The following is a 25039-nucleotide window of genomic DNA, read 5'->3' as shown; positions in this document are numbered from 1 at the left end:
AGCAAACAGGGTGATTTAATTGTAAACATTTGTTAATAGGCCTTTACTAACAAGGCCTGTCCAATACTAAATGTTTTCCTAAAAACTATGGCAGTTGCGACGTTTATTAAAATCAGAATAATTCACTTTGCTGCACACGTGTTACACCGTGCACAATACCCATGTGTTGAACAGGTAGCACACAAGTTGCTTTGTTTCGGTTACTAGCATTTGTTGAGAGATCACTTCCCATTTCGATTCATCTCCATTCAAAACCCAAAGACACGTTTTGAAGTTTGCATAGATCTTTATTTTCGTAGAATCTATAATCCGCATATTGACATCAATTAAATAAAAAGAAAATAAGATCAAAAACAAAAGAAAACTTTAAATTACAAGAAAATTACACTGCACCATATATATATAGTACAAAAATAGGCCTTATTTTAGGGTTAAATGTCCAGTCTAAGATAGTCGTTCTGTTACATTAGTCCTCATGGGTGTAAGGTACAGTTCTCCGTCACCGCAGGTGACCTCATAGAGGGAGGTGAGCAGAGCTTCATGGAGCTGCCCTGCCAGACCCCCTGAAGTGTGTTTCCTCTATCACACACACACACACACAGCCACATTCACACGCACACAATCTGATTCAGCCCTTAAGTGTGTGGGTAGGATACATTCTCAACCTCCTCCCTCCACAACCGATAACTGCTGTGGGTTTTTATGTATGTAGCTTCCATGTGTTTCTATGTGTGTGTGTGTGTGTGTGTGTGTGTATGTGTGTGTTTCTGTATGTGTGTGTCTGTATGTTGAAGCGTACAGATTATTACTGCTCATCTTAGTGCCTCCACTCTCCCCACTGAGAACAGTAGGAAGATGATAGTCACTGTTCTCCAAGGCAGGAAAAACCGACAACGTAAACAGAACAAAATTACTTCACTGATTGGAAGTAATCAATGGAGAAAAATAAAACCATGAATAATCTAATTTCAACACCGTGGCTCATCAATCCAGACAGTTTATAAAGACCTGTTAAATGAAACACGGGAACTCATTTCCTACCCCTATTCTCCATCACCCCCTCAACCCTAACATACACACCAAGTTACACATCTACAGCATGATCCAGCATTGATAGACCTTAATGTGCCTCTCAATTACATAGGTTTCTACCCATCCAATAGATTCAGGTTTCAGTTAGTGTTGAGACAGGTTTGGTGAGGACTTGGGCAGCAATCTGATGGTGTAGTATTCAGTTTATGCTCTAGAGGGTGCAAGTTCCCAAGAGACTCTTCCATTCCTATGGACATGCAGTGGCGCACGCACACACACACGCGCACATGCGCGCACACACACACACACACACACACACACACACAAACAAACACACTGAGATAACGTCACTGAAAGCCTTAAAACGAAGTGGAACTAGTAGGTGGAAATTCTTACAAGAAGTTTCTTTTTTGGGATGTAGGTATCCACTCATGGTGACCTGGCTGACGAGCACGCCGAGGTTGTTCTGCTGCTCTGGAACCTCGCTGTGGCTGAGGACAGAACGGACAGCTGCCTCAAGCTCATGCACGTCATCGCCATGACAACTCCAATCAGCGGGAACCCCACTTATGCACTGAAAATGCATAATATCATTGTCCACCATCATCTCTACCAAACAGGACGAGACTGTTAGAGATATGAGTCTGAAGGGATGTACATTGTTTAAGAGGGGCAGATTGTAGAAACAAGACACATGGTTGGAGTCCTAAAAAACATAAACTCCTAAAAAATCCCTTTAAAAAGTGTTTCACCTAAAAAGATATGAATAGAAAAAAATGGTTTTGGGCGATAGTGTTATACAGTATTTGATATGGGGTGTATTAAACTACTAATATCTTTGTCTGATCAGAAGCAGGTGGGGAGGGAGATATGATCCTCAGAGCTTCTGGAGTGGATGTGGTGCATGATCCTCAGAGCTTCTAGAGTGGATGTGGTGCATGATCCTCAGAGCTTCCGGAGTGGATGGGGAGTAGAATACTCACAAATTCCATCTCCCAGACAGGCCTTCAGTCCCAAACACCCCACATCCATCCACACTACTGGATCAGGGATCATTACTGCCACTGTTCGACTGACTGAACACAGACTCTTTATCCAACCATGTTGAAGGAGGCCTACGACAGAGCCCAGGGTTAGGGGGGGTCTGGTGTTCCCAGCTGGGCTTTTTGATTCTGTCAGCTTTGCAGCGTGTGAAAGCCCTCTCCATCACAGCCCCCTCTCTCACTCAACAGACTTTCACGCTGAAAAGCCATTGTCTCAATAATAAGTCACTCGTGTTACACTGAGCCCTGCACACACGCACGCACTCTTCAAAGACCCTCTTTCCAGCTTCATGTGACAGCCAATTAGCAGCCTGCAGAGGAAGTCAATAAGAATTGTGATTGGAAATGGGGTTTATTGCAGATCCAAAAGGAATCTGGGGTTGGTGCTGGGCACAGCTCCGTTGACAGTGTTGCGCTCTAAACTATATGGGGGATATGGTGGCAAGCCCTAACAACTGAAAAAACCTTATATAACTGAATGAATCACTTAAACCCAGCATCCCCTAGCCCCTGATGGGATGAGGAAAAGTTGGGGGGATGGGGGGGGGAGGGGGGGGGGGGGGGCGGTGCCTAGGAGAGCAAAATGCACCGAGTTTGTGGGCAAAGATGATACAGGCATGATTTAGAACTCAGCTGTGTGTTTACAACACACCTGTTTACCATGTATATACACACACACGCACCCCCCCAAGCATACAAACGTAAGAGTCATGTCTCATTTGACAATCTCATTCGGCTACTGCACTGGGACTGACATTGAAAAAAAAGATAGAGAGAGAGAGAGAGAGAGACAGTGGGAGTAAACAATGATGGTTTGTTTATTGTGACACAGGGATGCCCTGAGAGCCTATGGAGGCTCAGACACACTCTCTGTCAGACACACTCCGTGTCTCTAAATGATAGGGGGCGAGAGAGGGCACACTGCCAGTTTAATAGAAAAGCAGTCGAGTGTGAAGGGAGTGCGCTCAGGCTGTCCCAGACCCTGGCAGACAGACAGCAGGCTGCCACCAGGTCACCTGCAGGCCAAGGAAGACTGGAACCAGGGAGCCAAGGAAGCAGGGGGGAGGGATAGGACCACAGAAGACCGTGATTAAACCTGTCATGTGTGGACAGGTGTGGGCGATAGAGATATGGGGGGGGGACAGGGCGGATGAGTGGGGGGGAAAGGGGGGGGGGTGGAAGACAGGGAGGGGGGGGGCGTTAAAGAGCACTTTGCGTTTTGATGAAGGCAGTCCTCTCATTGTGGCCGTCAAACTCTTCGTTCTCAGAGTCCGTGTTCATCCCGTCCTCCCCCCACATCGAGGGGATCCCGCGATACGCCACCACCCTGCCGGCCCCTCCCAGACCAAGGCCCTCCCTCAGGCCCGCCGCCCCGGCCTCCAGGGACGGCAGCTTGACCGTGGCCCCCGAGCGCATCTGCAGCAGCACAAAGACGCACACGAAGGTGGTCATGATGGCCATGCAGCTCAGCACGGCGATGGTGACGGGCAGGCTGGAGGTGGGCTGGGCCGGGGTGGGGCCACCGGCGCTGCCCGCCCCGACCAGGAAGCCCCCCGGGGAATCCCGCTCGATCTGGTTGAGGTGGATGCAGGTGGCGGTGACGGGGTCCAGGTGGCTGTGCGGGGGGCAGGAGAGGCAGGCCATGGGGTCGGGGGCGCGGCAGGTGACGCAGGGGGCCTGGCAGGGCAGGCAGGCGGGAACAGACGCAGGCTCGGCGTAGTTCCCCAGGGTGAAGTTGACGGGCTGGGACCCCCCCGTGAAGCCTGCTGGACACTCCTTCACACAGCCCTGCCGGAAGAGGTAGTAGCCAGCGCTGCATTCTGGGAACACAGGGACACAGGGAGAGACCAGGTCATCGTAAATCGGGGAGGATTTCAGTAAACGTCAGTCGTAAACGGATAACATCGTGATGATCTGCTCCAGAGCTCCCCTCCCATGTCAAGGCTGCGGAGAGTCGGGTTCGTGCCAGAGCAGTGTGTGGCGTTTGGACGTGTTGATGAGCTGGGAAGGTTGTGTGCCAAGGCAGACAAAGCTCCTATTCAAATCCTACATATTACCGCTGAGGATATGAGACATTTCTGGGCCCCTCAGCTGTACTTGGCACTCCCAGTTAGCAGTCACGTCACAAGCATCCAGTACAGACCTCTAACAGGCCCAGCAGTCTTAATCTGAGGTGAACTGGGACAGTGCCAGTTCAGCTTAGCCATGTGAGTGTCTGGGGTCTGGATCTCTTTCCAACACTTTTCTTGGACTATTTCCCTGTGATTCCTCGCTCTCTCCCTCCCTCTAGCTTTAGCTCTCTCTCTCCCTCAATATATCACAATCTAATTTAGTCTCTGTCCCCCTATTTCACTTACAGGTGTGTGCGCGTGCCACACACACACACACGAGACATTTCCTCCAGCCCGCAGCTCCGGGTCTCTGATTAAAGGTCCTTTTAATAAGGTGTCATTCTCTCCTTGTTAAAGAGACTGGAGGAAAAGGAGGAAAGGGGCAGAGGAGGGGATAGGGGATGCCAGTGTTTATGAATCAGATGAAGCATAAATAAGACCCTACTTCAATGTAAAACATTTCAGGCTTTCAGGCTGGTTGCCTCAGTATCACATATTATCACTCCCTACAGAGTCACCTTGGCCCGTGTGCATGTAGTGTCTCCTGGGAGCCTGAAGGGGGCAGACTGCCCCTGTCCCACATGGTGCAGTAGTATCGTATGGTCTACAGCGCCCAGGTCATTCAGTAAAAACCTGACAGACCAAACTCAACACCCCAGACTGAAATCTGCTGTAGTCCGTCAGTACGAGGTTGTTGTGTGTGTGTTTACTGTATTGCTGTGTACAGTTGTCATAGAAGTGATTGCTCAGACAATATTTTCAACCGGTGTCCATGGTAACTGCATGGTGAAAGGCGTCGACAGGCGAGGAGGGTCTTACCGACACAGATCTGCTGCAGGTCGAAGGTCTTGCAGCTGCCGTTCACTGCCCGGGACCACTCCTTCTCCGATGAGCTGGGGGAGGCGGAGCCGGTGCCGTACAGAACCAGGGTGAACTGGGTCAACGTGCCTGAGAGAGAGGGAGACGGAAGGCAGGAGCAAGAGCAAGCGAGAGATGGGGAGAAGGACAGAGAGAGAAAGAGAGAGAGAGAGAGAGAGAGAATGAGAAAGAGAGAGGGAGGGAGGGAGGAGAGAACACAGTTGAGTTCACATGCACCCAGAAGCCCTCCCGAGGCCACAGTCTACCCAGCGAGGCTTGGCTCTTCTCAGGCTAGCAGCTGTAATTGCAGCCTCTACCCATCCAGCCATATATTCTGGGATTTCCTGGACTGCCGGACAGAAAAAGATTCATAGAAGTAAGCATAAATCTACACCAAAACAGAGTTATTTTACGAGAACAGTTAGACATTGGGGCCCACTTTCACAAATCACTGGTGAGAAAAAGACAGAGGGTGAGAGAGAGAGAGAGAGAGAGAGAGAGAGAGAGAGAGATAGGGCAGGTTGACCTGGGTGGGCCCTATCTGGGTAATTGCGGGTGAGCCAGAGACAGAATGGTTCCTCCCTGCTCCAATTCACACTAACTTACTGTAGGGCGATGTGTGTCCGTATGTGTGTTTGTATATATGTGTGTGTGTGACGCCATTCAGCACATCTGTAACAAGAGCGAACATTAAACTTCCAAACATGGTCGGACTAGTGTGCGAGACTGACCCTACCATAGTCACTGGCCCCCGCCACATTCTCTATCTCCAGGGTCCACTGGCCCCCCGGGGCCTCGTCCCAGGAGTGGGTGCTCATGAAGGCCCAGTCGTTGAAGCCTTCTGACGAGTAGTCGCGAGGTCTGGGACAACACAGAGAACGGAAGGTGGGAGGACAGGAAGATGTGGGGGGGGAAAAGGCGAGAAAATGAGAGGATGGAGAGAACGGCTGAGGGTGTGAGTGACAGCTTCCGTGTGTGTGTGTGTGTGTGTGTGCATACCTGGGCGCCAGCAGAGTGGAGCGTGTCCCCAGAGGACTGGTGAGGTGGATGGCCAGATTGCCTCTGCGGTTGTATGACAGTGTCAGCTGAGCCTGGACGTGTTCCAGGGCGCTCACGTGACTGGCTGTTCCCAGGCAGGCGTCCACGGTCTTTGTTATCACCAGGTTGCTGCCAATGTTCCTGTCATTTACACACACATGCACACACACAAATTGGTTTAGACAAAAATAAGTGGCTTACTGTTCTGTTGGCAGGTCCTTGTGTGTGGAAGTGTGAGGGTGGGTGTTGGTGAGCGTGTGTGTCAGAGAGAGACTTGTGTCACAGGGTTTGAGGCCTTGAGCAGAATTAGCAACTGGGATAGGCAGGACCAGGGTAGCAGATTCTCTACTATGTCCAATCATCTTAGCATCTCAGCCCCAACAACACAGGACAGGATTCTGCCCTCTCAGAAAGACAGGGTTTAAGACACACTGGCAAGTACCATAGACAGACAGGGAAGGAAGGGGGGGGGGGAAGAGAGAGAGAGAGAGAGAGAGAGAGAGAGAGAGAGAGAGAGAGAGAGATGAAGCCTAATGAGTGTGCGATTTCTTCTCTCTACATTGTCCTATGGGCTCAGATCATCCCCCGCACCCCTCAACACACACACACACACACAAGCCTGCATAGTGTCTTGTAGGGCCCTAAAGCAGCATGTTGAGGATGTAATAATGGAATCAGGTCGTGACAGTCACACTCCAGCTCCTCCCACACTCCATCACACCACTAAAGCACCCAGGGCCCCGGGAGCAACACACACACACACAAACACACACACACAAAGCCTACCTATTCTCAACATCTGCCAAGCTGCAGATTGAGCCAACAGGTAGGACTGGCTGCAGCTTCAATTTCACAGGGACAGCACTCAGTCATGATTGAGTGTGTGTGAAAGAGAACGAGTGAGAGAGGGAGTGTGTGCATGCATGAACGAGACAGTGTGTGTGTGTGTGCTCTAACCTTGGCTCTGCCACCATGGTCAGGACACACTTCCTCTGGGGTCCCGTGCTGGTCCAGGTCTTAGCCATGCTCACCATGGCACTGGCGTCTAGCAGACCATACCCATAAGAATGACTCACTGGGAGGGAGAGGAGATGGAGAGAGAAGAGAGAGAGCAAGAGAAGGGGGGGGGGGTGGGAGGGAGGGAGAGACAGAGAGAGAGACAGAGAGAGAGACAGAGAAGGGGGGGGGGGTGGGAGGGAGGGAGAGAGAGAGAGAGAGAGAGAGAGAGAGATCGATATCAGACTGATGAAGGCAACGTCATCGGGGTTCCAGTCCTAACTCAATAAGAGGTTCAGTATTAGATTAGAGCATGTCTCCAGCTGCTGGCTGATCAGAACCCCTCCACACCCAGAGGCCTGGCCTCTAGAACAGCCACATTAAAGCGATTTTAATCAACGGATGTTAACACAATTTCTATTAGTCCCCATGTTGATCTGAAAGATCACAAAGCCTGGTAAGGGGAGAAGCTGGGCTAAGCCAATAGGAGACCTTGCTGTACCTTGGCGGCCGACTCCATTGGTCCTCCAGTCGTTGGTGAGGAGGTGGGCGGGTTTAGAGGTCCTCACCACGAGGTGCTGCATGTCTCTCCAGGACAGTTGGGGACTGCAACGTCAACAAACAACCACCACCTCTGTTAGTGCACTTCCTATCATGTGTTCACTAGAGTCTGAAAGTCTGAAAACAACAAACCTACAAGCAACAGCAAACAACACAGCAACGGTTGTCAAGAGGCTGTCAAGAACGCAGCAGGAATGTGAGCCAAAAGAGAGCCAAAAGACACACATACACACACACACACTCTCTCTCACGGAGATGAAATGCAGTGTACTACAGTACCAAGCTGATGTGTGCACACAGTGATGCAGCACTGTGACTGGATAGCCTGCTGGGAAACTGCAGTGTCACTAAGAGACCAGAGACATAACCCGGAGGCAGGCCGGCCAATAGGAAGACAGAAACGAATGCTGAGAAGTCAGAGGTCACTCACTTGGCCTCAAGCGCCAGGGCGATGATCCCAGCAGCCAATGGGGCGGAAGCTGACGTGCCCGTGTGAGATTCGGTGCATTTCTGTTTGAGGTCGGTGGTCACCTGACAGGAAGAGAAAGGAGAGCCATGGTGAGACAGGTACAGTGTCCGTGTGTGTGTGTGTATGTGTGTGTGTGTTGGTGAGTGTGTGCATCCTCCTTGCGGTGACGATGATGAAGATGATCACAGAACCAAGGCTCTACTGAAGAAAGGTGCTCCTCCAGCATGTTCCTACACAGACCCCCTCTGTTTCATATGGTCAGACAAATGACTGTTTGATGAAGCAATCAGTAGGATGAATGATGTGGCAGTTGGTTCCATTAAATAAATGATGTGGCCATGCCTGGGGCCTAGTGCAGGGGGGGTCCTAGTGTGCTGCATGGCTCTAGGACCTCCCAAGCACAGAACAAACTGATCCACCCGCAACACAGTCAGACAGACTCATGAATACACTATTATTATCTCCTGCAGACACCGGAAAATTCCCTCTCCCCTTTCTCACTCCCTCCCCCCATCACATCTTCCCTCGTTTTCCTCTGACTCTCCTTCTCACTGCCCTCCCTTCCTCCTATCTCTCTTTTCACACCCCTCCTGCCCCCTGTCACGTCCCTGCCCATATGAGGGACAGAACCATTAGCTGAGTGGGACTGATACATGTCAGTGAGATGCCATGTCAGTGGGCCAGCTGTCCACCAGGGCAACACTGTGAAGAGGGAAGAGATCTGCCTTGTGTGTGTGTGTGTGTGCGTATATGCGTTTGACAGGTCTGTGGAAAAGCGACAGACAAGGAGATGGGTTTTCAGCAGTCCACATTACTTAATTCAAATAGCTGTACGAGATAGGAAAGCAGGAGTAGGGGGAGAGCGAACAAGGGAGGGAGAGAGAGAGGAGGGGGGAGGGAGAGAGAGAGAGAGGAGGGGGAGGGAGAGAGAGAGAGAGGAGGGGGAGGGAGAGAGAGAGAGGAGGGGAGAGGGAGAGACAGAGAGAGAGGAGGGGGGAGGGAGAGTGAGTGAGTGAGAGAGAGAGGCGTCTCCTTAGCGTGAGCAGAATCCCTATGTCGAAAGCTGAAGAGGGCACACTGCCTGGTCCAACCTAGAGAACCCTGACCACCTAGAGAACAACAGAACCCAGAGAACACAAGTAACCTCGAGAACCCGCCTGGAAGATGAGCAGCTAGGGAAGAAGAAGCAGCAGCTGGCTCAGGACCAGGGACAAGTTGCCTTAAAAGAAATCAAAGCTCTAAAGAACACAGGATGGAGCGTCTGGATTAGTGCTTTGGCAGTGATTCAGACATCTGAGAAGCTGTATGGCTCCCATGGGTCAAGTCTACTGTACACCATACATAAACACACAGGATCAACTGCACATCAGTCTCCATTCCTCACAGTCATATCCCTGAATGGTTCTCACACACAGACTCACACACACACCCATGCTCACCCCCCAGGACCCTTGTCGAATGGTCTGTCTCCACTTCACAGTGGAAGCCGTTTGATGTCAGAGTTTAACACAGAGCGCCCTGGGGTCGGCAAGCACAAGACTCTCACAGGACAGACTACCACAACACACACACCCTCACAGATCACACACACACACCACATCTTCGGAGGTCAGAGCACACACTCCGGCTCGTACACACACCCACACACACAGCTATTGGCAGATATTATCCACAGTTAGACAGATGTTGGGTTATCTGACATGCTCAGGGTCACCATAAAACGTCCTTTCTCCCCCAGGCTCAACTCTCCGCCTCAACATCACAGTAACGGCGATGATGCAGGGTGCAGTATGGTTATTCTTTCTAATACGATTCTCACAGAATGAGGCGTGCACGTGTTTGTACACGTGTGTGTGTGTGTGTGTGTGTGTGTGTGTGAGCATAACTCACAATCTGTTTCTCGTTGAGGCTTCCAGAGCTGTAGGTGGTGGCCAGGGTGGAGGAGCAGGCCTCGCTGTACCAGGGCACGTTGCCGTTCTGGGTGGTGCTGCTGATGGACAGGGTGTAGATGCTGTTGGTGTAGCCGTCGCAGTTACAGCTGTCCCTCTCCCGGCCGCCGTTACCCGACGCCCACACAAAGATGGAGCCCAGCCCCCCACGACCCTGCGCAGACAGACGGACACACACACGGAGAAACAGTCAGGACAGACACAGAGAGACGAGGAGAGAGAGAGAGAGACAGGCACGGACAGGAAGAGAGAGACAAACAGGGAGAGAGAGACACGGCCAGACAGAGAGACATACGGAGAGAGAGACACGGACAGACAGAGAGACATACAGAGAGAGAGACACGGACAGACAGAGAGACATACAGAGAGAGAGACACGGACAGACAGAGAGACATACAGAGAGAGAGACACGGCCAGACAGAGAGACATACAGAGAGAGAGACACGGCCAGACAGAGAGACATACGGAGAGAGAGACACGGCCAGACAGACAGACATACAGAGAGAGACACGGACAGACAGAGAGACATACGGAGAGAGAGACACGGACAGTGAGACAGAATGGCACCACAATCCAGGCGTGTCAGACAGACGTGTCTCTCTAGACCAGATGGATGGATGTGCGTCTCTGTGATCTACCACTAATGAGAGGGACCGCAAGAACAAAAACTCCCTTTCAGTTGAGAAGAGATTCCCATTCCCATTGATACTACAGTCAAACTCATTAGGGGCCGCCAGCCCCCCTCCCCCCTTCTCCGCCCACCCCCAAACGCACACGCACCCCTCCATACATCCTAGTGGCTTTTTAACACTCAGTGGTCCCCATCAAAGAGCCTTAATGCACAACGGCAGCTGTAAGGACAACGGCCCAGACTGGAGTGCGTCAACAGGCCCGGCTAATGAATCAGGGGGCGGAGCCCCATCAGCCGGCTCTATAAATATACACAGAGGCTTTATATTGAGAGGCAGAATGCTTTATTGAAGAAATATTTGAACTGAGAATGCTTCATTGTCCGCCCTGCTTTGATCACATGCAACCACCCGTGACCGTGTAAACAAACCAGCCCCAGCCCCAGCCCCAGCTCTGCGCCGACGCCATCTTCTCACCACAGTGGTTTGGTACAGCGTGTGTGTCTTCACTGTACTGTACATGTCCATCTGCTTTCCATTGAGGCCTCTTGTCACAAAGAGAGACAGTTGTGAAGGGCCACAGATGTATATTTGCCCCTTCAAACCTGCCTGTTCATGTTGTGTGTGTGTGTATGTGTCTGGGCAGTGCCCCACTCTCTTTGTGTATGTTGTGGTGCTCATCGGGGCTTTACATTTGAATTGCAGTGGAAGCCTATTACCATTGGACCTGGCTGGGCATTAGCTAGATGGATGGATAGATGTGAAGGATGGATGACTGGACAGGCGGGCAGGCCGGAGGCAGGCTGGCTGGCATGCTGTCTGTAGGCTAATCCATCCACTTATGCCCTTAGCCAGCTGCCAGCATCCCTGGGCAAACACAGAGTGTGTGTGAGAACAAAGCCCTGCTATCAGGAACAAGTCAAATTACGTGACCATCATGAGTCCCTTGTCCCTTTACAGCAAACAGACGTTCCGTGTCACCTGTGTCACCATACCTGGGCCAGGGTTCCGCTGACTGCAGCCTAATGAGACAGCTCTTGATGATACTGCGGAACGTGAACTCCACGATATTCTAGAATGTGAATGCAGGATCCAGCAGGGCTGGTACCAGGGTGAGGTGATTATCTTCGTGTTCAAAGTGTCTGGCCAGAGGCAGAGACAGAGACATGCTACTTAACAGTGTCACTGAAAACCTTCTTTCTATGTGGGCCATGCTTCGACTGACCCTTGAGGAATTGATCAAAACGCTCAATGAGTTTAACATGGACACACACACACACACTGTGGGTAATGCAAAGTGCTTCTTCATTGTCTGTCTGAGGGTCTTTGTAAGCGCAGACATGACCCATGTGGCCATGGCAGATATGGCGCCTAGGGCTAGGGGCAGGGATATGTCTCAGGCATTTCCCTTGCACACTTTTTTTGTAAGACATAAGATAAGAAAAGTTTATATTTTAAACACTGTGGATGTGCGTCTCTGCATTCTCAGATGAATGTGTGTTCAACCTTGATACGATACATCCAATCTAAATACCCCTGGTTCTGTGACATACCAGCTAACGAGAAACTGCTTCAAAAAAAGGATAAGATTAAGTGGAATGCTCTTAAGATGGCTATGAATGTGACAGAATATATATTTATTTCCATTCTTTGTATTCAGATTTCTCTTCCTGCTTGTTAATAGACTTTTAAAACTTGACTTGAAAACATGTTTTTCAATTCAAGCTTCCATTTGTTCAGTGGGCCAGGGTCAAAAGTACGCTTGCTTGGAGAGCTGCTCTTGTGGGTGAATAGTTCAATACATAGTTATGTACTGTGTTTTCAACAGGAGACACACAGCAGCATCTGAATTCATAAAAGAAGCAGCGCTGAAACGGCAAGAATAAAATCAAGGCCGTGAAGACACAAGCGCACACACCCACCTCTGTGACGCCACGGAAAAATGCCTCCTTGGCGAGCTTGGCGGGGCCATCCACGGTTTTCCCATCATCCTCGGGGCCCCAGCTGGCACTGTAAACGTGGATGTGCTGAGGGTTGAGGCTGAGCGACTGGGCCTCCACCACGTCTGTCACCTCGCCGTCCAACATGCGCACTCCTGCAGCACACCAGACACACAAACAGGTGAGGTTGCAAACTTGAATTTTTGTATTTATTTTTTTAAGCACTCTAAAATGCCCGTTGGCACAACAGAACACTTTCTCTCACTGACACATGACCGCGTCACTGCAGTTGACAGGCCTGAAACTAACAACCTGTCTCTGGCCAATGCCACAGACAACGTGATAAATGAAGTCTGAAGATGTGGAGAAGAAAGGCTGTCGGGGCTCAGAGAGAGAGGGGGAATGCTTACTTGCAGGTGATAAACGAGTTTGCTTCTTTTCTTAGTAGCCCTCCATGAAAACCATGGCCAAGCCTGACTGAAAGGACTCTGCTATGAGAAAACCCTAACTGCAGAGGGGAGAAGGGAGGAAGTGGGTATGAAGGGAGTGTGTGTGTGTGTGCTGGAGCCATATTCAATCCATAAAGTTTTAAATGGTTCCAGGTCTGTTTATATTCTACTACTTCGCCTGCCACATTCCAGCGAACAAGAAGAGATGTAGGGAAAGAGAGGGAGAGAAGGAGGGACGGAGGTCAGACGTCTTCAAAACAACCGTGTTCTTCACTTTGAAGCATGGAGGGTCGGGTTCCTTCACACCTCCCTCATAGGGGTTAAAGTAAACTGAGTTCTGCTCTTTGAAGTTTTCCTGAGGCATCCTTGAAGACACAGTTCCCATGGCAACCAGCAAGGTGGTAATCTACTTTTGGGGAGGGGGGTGAGTGTGTGTGTGTGTGTGTGTGGGGGGGGGGGGGGTTACACAACAAACCGTGTTGAGGGTATACAGTAATGTAACATCCAATCATTGGACAATATGTGAGATGTGTGTGTACTGTACGTGCAAAGTGCTGGCAGCCACTGCATATCCCACACTGAGACTGGGGTGACATATAGACTGGGATGTCAAGCCCCACTGAACTAGGATGACATGGAATGCAAAATAGCATCCGAGTCAGAACGTGGAGCGCTTCAGCGGAGAGTCCTGAGGGTAACAGCTTGAGACTGTGCCTATGGCCCACACTACAATCTGGTACTGGTCCAGTCATGATTGAGACCAGGCGGTCTGATTCTGTCTCGTCCCTCCTCCTGAGATCCCAGTCCGTGACTGAGCAGCCAGGCTTTACCAATGTGTGGAGGAGCCCAGCAGAAGCGGGAGACTGCAGCAGTAATGAGATAGAGCATGCAGTGAATGGATGAAAGAGATGGCTGTAATTAAGGGGATTACACACGCTTACACGCGGTCCTGCGGAACAGGCCCCGGAGGAACCAGCGGCAGATGCACATCGTCGCACACACTCGCAAGCCCACGCCAACCACACAGAACACACTGTTCGGTATGTGCTCTGCCTGTCAATCACACACACATCATCACTTGTACCCAATTCTAACCCCCCCCCCCCCACACACACACACACACACACACACACACTCAGGATACCAAATGCATCCCTGTGAGATAAGGGGTGTCTCTGTGTCATCTGAAGCCACGGGAAGAAGGGGGGGGGGGGGGGGGGGGGCAGGGGAGAAAAGAGAAGAGGAGGAGGAGAAGAGTTGAACAGGGTGGAGGAGGATGAGGGGGCCACCCTTGTGGGCCTCATGTGAGTGAGCTGGCAGCAGTACTGAGACAGCACCGAGAGCCCCAGCTGTGTAAGCAGTGGAGAGGATACGGAGGAGCCCCGACCCTCACACTGCAGCCTCTGAACGTACCCCGACCCTCACACTGCACCCTCTGAACGTACCCCGACCCTCACACTGCAGCCTCTAAACGTACCCCGACCCTCGCACTGCAGCCTCTGAACGTACCCCGACCCTCACACTGCACCCTCTGAACATACCCCGACCCTCGCACTGCAGCCTCTGAACGTACCCCGACCCTCGCACTGCACCCTCTGAACGTACCCCGACCCTCGCACTGCACCCTCTGAACGTACCCCGACCCTCGCACTGCAGCCTCTGAACGTACCCCGACCCTCACACTGCAGCCTCTGAACGTACCTCCGATCTTGGCATTGTAGGCCACGCCTACTCCACAGATGCCGTTGTCGGCCGCGGCCGCCACTTCCCCAGCACAACGAGTGCCATGCCTGTGGAGGGGGGAGAGAGACAGAAAAAGAGAGAATGTTGTTACAATACGTTCTTACGGGAGCTTTACTTATTTATAAGTGTTCCCGTGTCTGTCTTGAGTTAGATATAAGTAAATACAGCAGTATTGCAACACTGGTGAGAGAGTCATCATCAGAACACTATGAATGAAGCCAGCAGGGGAGAAGACTGACCGGTTCTCAGTGGTTCCTGTCTTCTAGAGTGAAAAAGCAGGAGTGGCCATGGTTAAGGCAACATGAAAGCTGCAGAACGTTACGAGACTTGACCAACAATAAGAGAAAGGCATGAAGCTTATGACCCCTGGCTTGTTGTGGATGTCTTGTAACTACCGTTTTATTTCCTGCCATTAGACTTTCCTCCGAGTCGGCTGACCTCACACAACCTCTGCTCCTTCCTAACCACCTCCACTCACCCCAGACTGCAGGGACGTGCTCCAAAGGATTCCCTTCATTTAACCCACAATGGCCGGGGTGGGGTAGGGGTCAGTGAGCATGGTAGTGGATCAGCCAGTCCTCTGGGATCTCCTTAGACACGCAGTCTGCGCTCAGGGGCCAGAGGTTAAAGACACGAGCGTTGCCAGGGTGACGTGAGAGCGGGGTTAGTCTGGAGGGTGGAGGCCTGGCACCACTCGCACCAGTGAACATGGCTGAGGATCATTCCCATTGTATCATGAGGAACGCTTCTAACATCGCAGCAACCAGACAAGCACGTACGCACACACTCTCACACACATATACACATGTATATGTTCACTACCATGGGTATAGGCACTCTCACACACACAAATGCGGGAATGTCTGCTTACAGCCAAAACATACAAAAGCCTACACACACACACACAAAACCCCCATGTACACCACTATCAGTGTGAAAGGACAATGGGAGGTATTCCAGTTAACTTAATCTTTGAGTTGCTGGTGGTGGGTCTGCTGGTGTCCCGCGTGCTGCAGCCAGTGATCCACACACACCCAGCGTGTGTTTGGAATGCGGGCCAGAAATGCAGCATCTGATAGGCCCGAGCCCAGGTGTGTCTGATAGGACGCAGGGCAGGCCTGGACTCCCAGCATGCACCACAGTCTGCTTTCGTCTCACACACCAGAACCATCTCCATATCTCTGACTCGTTCATCTCTGTAATCTGATAGGCTCTTCCACACCAGAGCCCACGCTGTCACTAGGGTGAGCACAGTGCATTATGGGAGATCTTTTCTTAACAACGTCTTGAGTATGGTGTGCAGCCATGCAGAGTAGTACTGATCTGCAATACTCTTTACATGACTAGAGAGCACACAAAGCCAGGCCGATCTGTCCTCTTGGTTCACATCAGGCCTCTCTCCAGAGTTGACATAACTGACAATAATCACATGGCCAGCTAGGCTAACTTGTGTCACCATCAAAATGGCAAAGGACAAGATGTTCCACAGCTATTTCCTACGACCAATTGAATTTTCTATTTATTCGATTTTACGGATTGTTGTCTTGACATGTGATTCCAAACCTAGTTGTGGGGTCCACACATAGCCAGGTCACATGGTGAGTTAGGGGTTTCTATGGGGGGTTGGGCTCAGGGAGTGTGCGTGCGGAATTAGGGAATGTGCAAGGGTTTAGGGGGACTAGGAGGGTTGTGAGGGGGTAACCAGGGGTTGTGAGGGGCATTGTGGAGAGTTCAGCTAGGAAAACCCATTTTAGCTGCAACCAAATTAGAGGTATTATAATGACGCTCCAGACTCCGATATTTCTAACTGCCATTATTTAGCTAACATCCTGTTAAAGAGCCAGAAGCAGGACATTACGACTGGCATGTTAATTTATCAGAGCTCCTCTCCGCCACAGCACTGGAGAAAGTGCTACAGTATGGAGGGCCAGGTCTGATGGGGCAGACTGGAAACCAGCACTGACACCAGCACAGACCAGAGGAGAAGCGCTCGCCTGCTGACTACTAACTGATTAGAATCCTGTGCTGAGTTTAATTCAGTGGTTTTGCTTCAATAGGATCAGTGATATCCTATCTACTGACCATCTGCTTCTCCTACTGCACTGCACAGGCATGCTGAACGAACCTCCATAATCTCATTGACACAAACACACACACAGACAGACACACACACCACTTAGTTTTCCAACAAAAAGGAGATGATCTGATTCTGGTAATCTGTTCCCAAGATCCTCTGATCTTCTACAAATTGAGTAACCGAGCTGTGGATTCCCCCCAACACAATGGAGATTAGGAGGGAACAAGTCAGACAAAGAGAGCCATGTCCATGCAGTCAATAAGGGTTAGCACAACAGGCTTTATCTGAGTGCAGACACACCTGCCCTGTGGGGTCTGGGGACTGGCACACTCTCTCAGGTTACAGCAGGCGGGCTGGCTCAAGGCCCGCAGCTAACGGATACATTAGCATTCAATCCAGCACTCTGGCTCACCCCGTCTCCGCAAAGACAGGGCGCTCGCATTTACATCTCCTGCTAAAATACCAAACATATCAACACAAAAAAACAACCTCTCCTGCTCTCTGACAGGCTGGACACCCTCGCAGCACTGGGAGCAGTATATGTCTTCAGTGAGGGGGACGGGTGGCCCAATCTACCCCTCACTGAGCCTGGAGAAACGAACCTGTGCGGACGACAACAACTAGCAAAAACGTAGTGTCTGGTGTCTGCTTCAGTGGCGGTCCAACTAAGTTAGAGCTAGCCTTGGGTGAGAGCCAACACCATCCATCGCTGGTTATTGCCCCTAACCTCCAGGGCGCATGGTCATCAGTTTGATTGAATAGGGCCCCTGTCTTAAAGGGACACTGGAAGACTGAATAACTCAAGAGTGGTGCTGACAAAACCATGGCAACCAGCGGGCTCCCAAGTGGCCATGACATTACCATAATTAATGAGAGTGGGAGGAACTACACGTGTAAGCTTCAACCAATCAGACCGACTGGAGGGAGGGACAGAATGAAAGGGGAACAATTATGAGGAAAACAGCTTCGTAAAATTAATGTTTTGTGAGGGAAAAACTACAGGTGGACCTTTAGGGGGCCGTAAAGACGCCATATTTCCTACAAAGCAAACATAACTTGTACCAAATTACCCATGTACAGGGAAAATACATAAACTTCATCCCTGTTGCGTAAGATGTTGAAATAGTCCCCAGATGGATGCCATAAAACTCTATTCTGTACACAAATTCTCTTAATATTTCTCTGCAAGAATACTCCCCTCCTTTATCTGTCTTCAAAATCTCTCCTCTCAATCATTTTCCCGTCCTCTTCCTCTGACCCCTTCACTCCCTTTTCTACTCTTTCCCTCTCCATCTAGCTCTTTCTCTTGCTCCCCTCCAACTCTCTCTCTCTATCTCACTCTCTCTCTCCTCCTCTCCAAGATACCATATTGGTCTATTGGCACATGGTTCTAATTTCACTCAGTCTTTCCTGAACAGCATTAATTATCCAGAGAAAAATCATTGTGTTTTTCAGAGGCCCCGCCGGTGGCCTGAACCATCAATAGTCTCTGTGCTGCCTTTACTCCACGCCCCTCGCCTCGGACCTGGACAAGTGTTCCCCCTCCCTCACACTTAATCAGCTGACTAATGAGTTGACCTCCGGAACACAAGGTGTGCGAGTGTTTATAAAATGCGGGGAGGACGGGGAACACAAAGCAAGCATCTCGAGGGGCTAATATGAGCTGCTGTCAGATGAACGGTCCTGGGACCAGGTGCCAGTAATGATTCAGCACTCTTCATCCATCAGCACAGGCACGTCAAGATGAGTTTCTAGAACCTCGGGGTGCTATCGTGGTGCGTCCCAGACCAGTCAGGCCTGATCCCACCTGCTCTGGACTACAGGGAGAACACCAGCCACTACAGATATGGGCTGTGTGCCATGAAGGTCATTTAGTCATGCAGCCACTGCGCCGGGACACGAACACATGCACGCAGAGCGAGGTGTTGATGACGGTTTATGACAGTGATGTACAGGTAAGTGAAATGATAAAGATGACTTGCTCATACACAGACGTATTCACATCACACACTCCATAAAGCTGCCATGTGACACTGATGGAGGAGAAGTAGATACTACGACTGATCTGGCGCACACATTTGCACTCACACACACGCACACACACGCACACACTCCCCCCTCTCTCTGATCAGAGATTCTTTGGCTCTCACCACAGAGTGTTTGCAGCTTGGTAGCCTGGAGGACAGAGGAAAGCTTGTGGTCACTCAGATGAAAGAGCACAGATACTTAATAGTACTGATTGAAGCCATACTAGCAATACCAAATAAGTTCACTCAATTTACAGATTCATTACTGTGGTAACTGTAGAGCGAGTCTAAAATAAGTGTCATATCCTCAAGGAATGTTACAGTAATATTCAATATAAATGGAAGAATTTAAAATGAGGAGACTCCCTGGGTCTTTTCGATGAATACATTAATGATACCATATTAAATGTTAATATCTGCATATCAACCGTATTAGGCAGGCCTAGATTTCCTTCCAGGAAATCTCAGTCGACTTAATTCGTAGTCAAACTGATCTCAAACAAGAAACCACAGTTCCAATCTACAGCTTTAAATCCAAAACGGTGAATCAACATTTGAATCTATAGCTTTCAACCTTTTGACCAGTGGAGGAGAGATCCGGTGGAGAGCGAACTGTGCGACCTGGAGAGACACACAGCCAGGTCACACGGTGACGTGTTTAAACACGGGGCTGAATGGCCACATTGCTGCAGGTCTGTCCTCCCTGCTGCCCGTCCATGTGGAAAGAAAGACAGCTTTATGAAGCTCAACAGAGCCTGGCTTTCTGCAGGGAACAGGCCCATCCAGTCTACTACAGCCTCACACTGCCAGGGTCTGCCTGTAGGGTGTTTACACACCCCAACACCAAACACACAAACCCACTGCTAACACACACACAAAACCAACCATACACGTACACATTCAAAACACGCAAATAAAAAAACACAAACACACCCCCCCAGGGTAGACACACACAAACATACACAAGACACACATTCTCTTTCTCCCTCTCTCTCTCTCACACACACACACACACACACACACACACACACACACACACACACACACACACACACACTGGACAGGACTGGTTGGCGGTGTCACAGGGAGGTGATGCAGGCCTGGGCAGCAGGAGATAAGAGTTGGGCTGGGAGCACAGGACCCACCACCCCATTCAGGCTGCACAGGCATTTACTCCAGCCTCACTGAGGGACTGGGTAATCATCAGACTGTGGGATGTGCCTATGCTAGGGGAATCCGAATTCTGGCAAAGTGTGTGCGCGCGCGTGTGTTTCAGTAGATCTCCTCTGCCCTGCAACTGTGTTGGCAGGGGCTCATTTTTAGCAGGGGGGTTTAGAATGCGCGTCTTACGGGAGGCAGACTGCAGTCCTGGATATAGTGCGTCTGCTAGCCTGAGCCTCAAGGCCTTCTGTACTGTAGCTACCTCTCCTGTTGCCTCTCCCCTTTCACCTCTCCACCTCTCTCTCTCATCAAAAGGGAGGAAGGAGAGGGGGAAGGAGTGAAAGATGAAGAGTGAGAGCAGGTTCTGGATCAGCCAGGCCTGTCATGTGGAACAGGGGGCTGTCTCCGGGGAGTCGGTCTCAGTTGGGGATACGTGATTTCCACCAGAGCTCCCAACTCTCCTCCTCGCCCTACCTGTCAGCACCAATCATGGTTAGCCTCAAGATAAAAAAGACACTCTCTGGCCAGCGGCCCGAAAACAGCGGATTTCGTAAAATCACTAATGAAAGTCAGAAGGGGGCAGAAAGAGGGGGGGGGGGGGGGGGGGGGCAACAGTGGAGCGCTGCGTCTGGAGCTCAGAGATCTGTCCGGCTTCGTTAATGCTGATGAATTTAATTCAATCAATTCACAGAGAGAGGGGAGCCTTTGGGGGCGGCAGTAAACAAGTCTTAATGCTATCTAACAGCCAGGCCCGCCGCAATAAAGCTGTATTCTTCACAAATTCACTTAATCCCAGTAGATTTACTCCACTTAACTGGGCCACAGGAATACCCTGGTAGCAGCAAGCTGATGTACAACTTCAGAACAGATGTCAGTCTCCGAGACAGCCAGCATGTAGCCAAGCACAGGGTTGCTCCTCGCACGACACGCCAGCGTCCACCAATCAAATCAGCCAGTTTTAACCCCGTTGCCGTTAAGCCCTTATTAAGGAGTTTCTGCAACAGGCTGGATGAGTCCAAAAACAACAGATGCACTTGACAACAACAATGCTAACTCTTGACTCTGCCGCTGTTGGCAGTTTTGTCCTGTACCTACACTCGTGTGCGAGCTCTGGTCTCACGGTACCTGTTGTCATTGAGCTGCGTGTATCGAGGCTGGGGGTCAGGGTCTCCGTCGTTCACATCGTAGCTGGCATCTGGATCCTGCACACACACACACACACACACACACACACAGGGTTAAAACACAGACATAACAGGTAGACAGACAGGCCTACCGTGATGGACAACTCACGTAGTTCTGTTTGAGGTCGGGGTGGTTCTTCTCAATCCCGTCATCCAGGATGGAGACCACCACCCCCTTCCCTGTGATGCCCTGCTCCCACGCCCCCTTGGCGTTGAGGTCGCGGTGGTTGCTGTTATACTGTGGAGGAGAGAGAAAGGGAGAGCTGTAAGGTGGGGGTAGAGGATATCTTGAGAAGAGCGTGTTCATCATCCGTGTCCAACTCGGCAGGAATGACGCCATCCCGAGATGACCGGCAAACAAGCTTATCAGAGGCGCAATGGATGAGGGATGAGCCTTCAAAAGGAAGGTGAGAGGTGTTAACATAGCAGAAAGCCAGACAACATCACTCCCCCGCTCTCCAGACCTCCAGACAGAGAGGAAGCTGAGGCTGTCTCGTCTGTAGGAAGCTCAGGCTGGGGGGCGGAGGCTGGGGCGGAGGCCAGCCTCCAGTGCCTGCCCTCTCTTCACATCTAACAGCAGATGCTCCCCCCAAGGCCTCGGCGTCTGACTGGCTGACTGGATAACGGGGCAGAGCGATCCCGACCCAGGCCTTTTGATATTCTCTCCACATTTGAAGACAACCTTTGGTCAAATACCACGTCTGGCTGTTTGCGACGCAGCTTCTCTCCACAAATCCTCCTCTGCAGACGCACCCTCACCAGCCCTCAATCTGACCCATATACCCTGTTATGACTGAAACCCCCCTGGTTTGACTGAAATACCCCATAATACCTCAAATACCTGCTGTTAAGACTGAAATACCCCGTTATGCTTCCCCTCCCACCCAGAGGTACAGTTAGCCAGGTGCTACTGGTTCAATTACCCGCCTCACCTTACATTAAAGGACTTAAGAGCATCACAACACTACAACTAAGAGCTGAAACATGTTTTGCTTAAGAAACAACCACTCAGAACATTTAGCGGGTAAAACAAAAAAATGTAAATCTAAAAAAGGGCTACTTTAAAAAAATCATGGTCCATTAGAGATTTCCTCCCCTCCCTCCGAGAACCCGTCAGGTGCACCACGGCACTGTCTGCTCTCAATCTCACCATTACTTCATAACATTAAAACTCAGAGCAGGAACAAAAACAGAGCCTTTGATATACCAGGCTAAGCTTTCAGCATTGCCAGTCATTATGTGCGTGGGGATAGTCTCATCATATGCAGTGCTGTAATACATACTAATGACTGGAGCAAACCGTAGAGGCTCCAGCCACACCTTTATCACAGCCACACACACACAGAGAACCGGGGCCAGTGCTAATGAGAGGCCAGGACTCTGGGGGACAGACTCTGGTGGTACACTGCTACTGACAGATGCGACTGACCCGGACCATGACATGAACCACCCCAGAGTAGATCTACTCTTCCTGGGTTTCCAGCCTGGCGCTGTCCTGGCTAATCTCCCTCTCCGTCCCCACCCTGTAGGACGGGGCTGTGGAACGGATGTGGGGGGTGGAGGATGCTGCTGCTGCAGTGTGACAGGGCTGGGAGCTCCTGTGGGGAGTCACAGTGGAGGAAAAAGGCACGTACGCACGCACGCACGCCGAACACACACCTTTAATAGCCAGGGGACATAGAGGGGGCGGAAATTGGATTCGCTTCAGCTCTGTCACAAGCATTTTAAAAGAACAAGTGCAGAAAGTTTGTTTGTTATGAATTACAATCAACTCCCCACTGGCCCGGGAGCCAGCGTTGAATAATTGAGAAGCGAAGCGAGCAGAAACCAGAGGTATCAGACGCGTGCTGGAGCGGGCTAGCGGATCCGACCCCTCTGATACCTTCTCCAATGTCATCAAGAACATCAGTAATATTCCTACATTCGTATTAGCTGTGTCTCTTAGTATTCCTGGCCTTGGCTGGGATAGGTTCACTCTCTGGGGACCGTTATACATAAATGGAATGAAATTGCAAAGAAAAATGTGCTCGCCATCTCGCTAATGGAATCCCGCTGGGATGAGGTGAGCGTTGCAAGGCTGTTTCCCCCCATACCAGACATACTTGAGCTGCAGCGCCTGGAGGGACTGAGTGGCCAACACACATTGGGTGACTAAATGCTGGCTGGATGTGCCCTGTGACTAAAACGGTCATCGGAGAGTATTGAAGAAGATCCTTGGAGGTCCTGGGTATCTCATTCAGAGCATTTCGGAGGAACGTTTCGCTCCCGTCTTTTGAGCGATTCAGTTCAATAAATCTTCAAAGTTTCTTCAGAGATGTTTCTGGGGGAGCTGAGCAACACTTCATTTAACATGCTTGGAACAATTAAACCAAGGGATTAGTTCCATGCTACAAGTACCCACGCAATGAACTGCTTGTCAGATCAAATGCACTTCAGTTGCTTTGATCGGAGCACCTGACCCATGTGTGCACTCACCAGATACCACTGCTCGTGGTACTTAGGGTCTGAGGGCTCCGTGTAGATGTCTCTCTTCTTCCTGCTCTTCGCCACCTGCTGCTCCGCCCACGCCACCTGGGAAAGGCACGCGCACACACACGCAACATAAATGTGACCACGTATGTAACCATACTGTATGTGGTGGAGTGCTTGATTACAGTGGATGTGTTTACATAACTAAACATTACAATTCAGCTCGACCCATTAGTCCTGGGTAATGACGACGGGAAGGGACATGGAGGACAAGCCCAAACGAACGGGCGGATTAAAGAGATGGTTCTACCGTGTGACCTCCTCATTAGACATGCAGGCTAACCAAGGCTGCAGCTGAGACTCATTAAAACTGTGACATTGGGCCGGCTAGAGGACCACACAAATGGTCCGAAACTATTTAACTTAATCATACAAAGACACACAGACAAACACACACAGACAGGCAGACACACGCTTGGTTCCGTCACTCCCTCCTCGGCTCTTTTTACAATACAGATATAACCTGGGACAGTAAAAGAGGTAGAGAGAGAGAGAGGTAGAGAGAGAGAGAGAGAGAGAGAGAGAGAGAGAGAGAGAGAGAGAGAGAGGTAGAGAGAGAGAGAGGTAGAGAGAGAGAGAGAGAGAGAGAGAGAGAGAGAGAGAGAGAGAGAGAGAGAGAGAGAGAGAGAGAGAGAGAGGTAAGCAGGCAGGCAGCTTTTCTCTCTCTGGCAGTGTTGACAGAGGCAGATTGCACCCAGTGACAAGCCAGCTTCACACTCCTTATATGAGCTGCTGTTCTCGAGTCTGGATGGAGAGGAAACGGCCATGTGAATGAGAGCGAAACAGACTGAGGGAGAGAGAGAGAGAACAACCAAACGAGTGTGGGAGCACGGTAGAACGAGGACCGTCTCGAAAACAACAACACAGCAGTCCTCTCCCTCTATCTCCCTCTGCCAAAAGCTATACCCAGAAGACCATACCCAAGGTCGCTACGCTGCCAGCTGCCCACACAACACCACCCACCTGTATGCACGCCACACCAGAAACCACAGACCAGCAGTGCTTTTTGGGGCCAGAGCATGTTTATGTGAGTATATACTGAGAGCCCTGCTGGTTTGCAGCATGTACAGACTGCGGCAGATGCTGCCACAGTGGGCTCCCTTCTCCACAAGGTCACCTGTCTCCATCTCATGGAGCTGGGCTGGGCCTGAACTCACAGCACAAACATGAGACAATGAGGGATCGCAATAACAACTACCTGGTCCTAGGCCAGGTAGAATTCCTGCTCGCTTCACCATAAAGC

The 25039-nt window shown here is 50.7% G+C and overlaps 1 protein-coding gene across 1 annotated transcript in view; it reads right to left on the bottom strand.

Annotated features, from left to right (window-relative positions):
- Positions 1 to 266: 266 nt before the first annotated feature.
- furina (furin (paired basic amino acid cleaving enzyme) a) overlaps positions 267 to 25039 on the bottom strand; it is a 45155-nt gene continuing 20382 nt past the window's right edge. Inside the window, exons 2-14 of the mRNA XM_062471784.1 lie at positions 23743 to 23940; positions 21377 to 21505; positions 21209 to 21285; positions 14777 to 14865; positions 12609 to 12781; positions 9999 to 10211; positions 8070 to 8170; positions 7581 to 7684; positions 7040 to 7157; positions 6044 to 6223; positions 5781 to 5905; positions 5006 to 5134; positions 267 to 3895 (exon numbers count right to left, since the gene is read on the bottom strand). Of these exons, the coding sequence (XP_062327768.1) occupies positions 3276 to 3895; positions 5006 to 5134; positions 5781 to 5905; positions 6044 to 6223; positions 7040 to 7157; positions 7581 to 7684; positions 8070 to 8170; positions 9999 to 10211; positions 12609 to 12781; positions 14777 to 14865; positions 21209 to 21285; positions 21377 to 21505; positions 23743 to 23940 (2256 nt within the window). The 3' untranslated portion in view covers positions 267 to 3275. The remainder of the gene's footprint in view (positions 3896 to 5005; positions 5135 to 5780; positions 5906 to 6043; positions 6224 to 7039; positions 7158 to 7580; positions 7685 to 8069; positions 8171 to 9998; positions 10212 to 12608; positions 12782 to 14776; positions 14866 to 21208; positions 21286 to 21376; positions 21506 to 23742; positions 23941 to 25039) is intronic.

This window comes from Osmerus eperlanus, chromosome 10 (assembly GCF_963692335.1).
Source record: "Osmerus eperlanus chromosome 10, fOsmEpe2.1, whole genome shotgun sequence".
Taxonomy (NCBI): domain Eukaryota; kingdom Metazoa; phylum Chordata; class Actinopteri; order Osmeriformes; family Osmeridae; genus Osmerus; species Osmerus eperlanus.
This window is presented reverse-complemented; position numbering and strand designations above follow the sequence as displayed.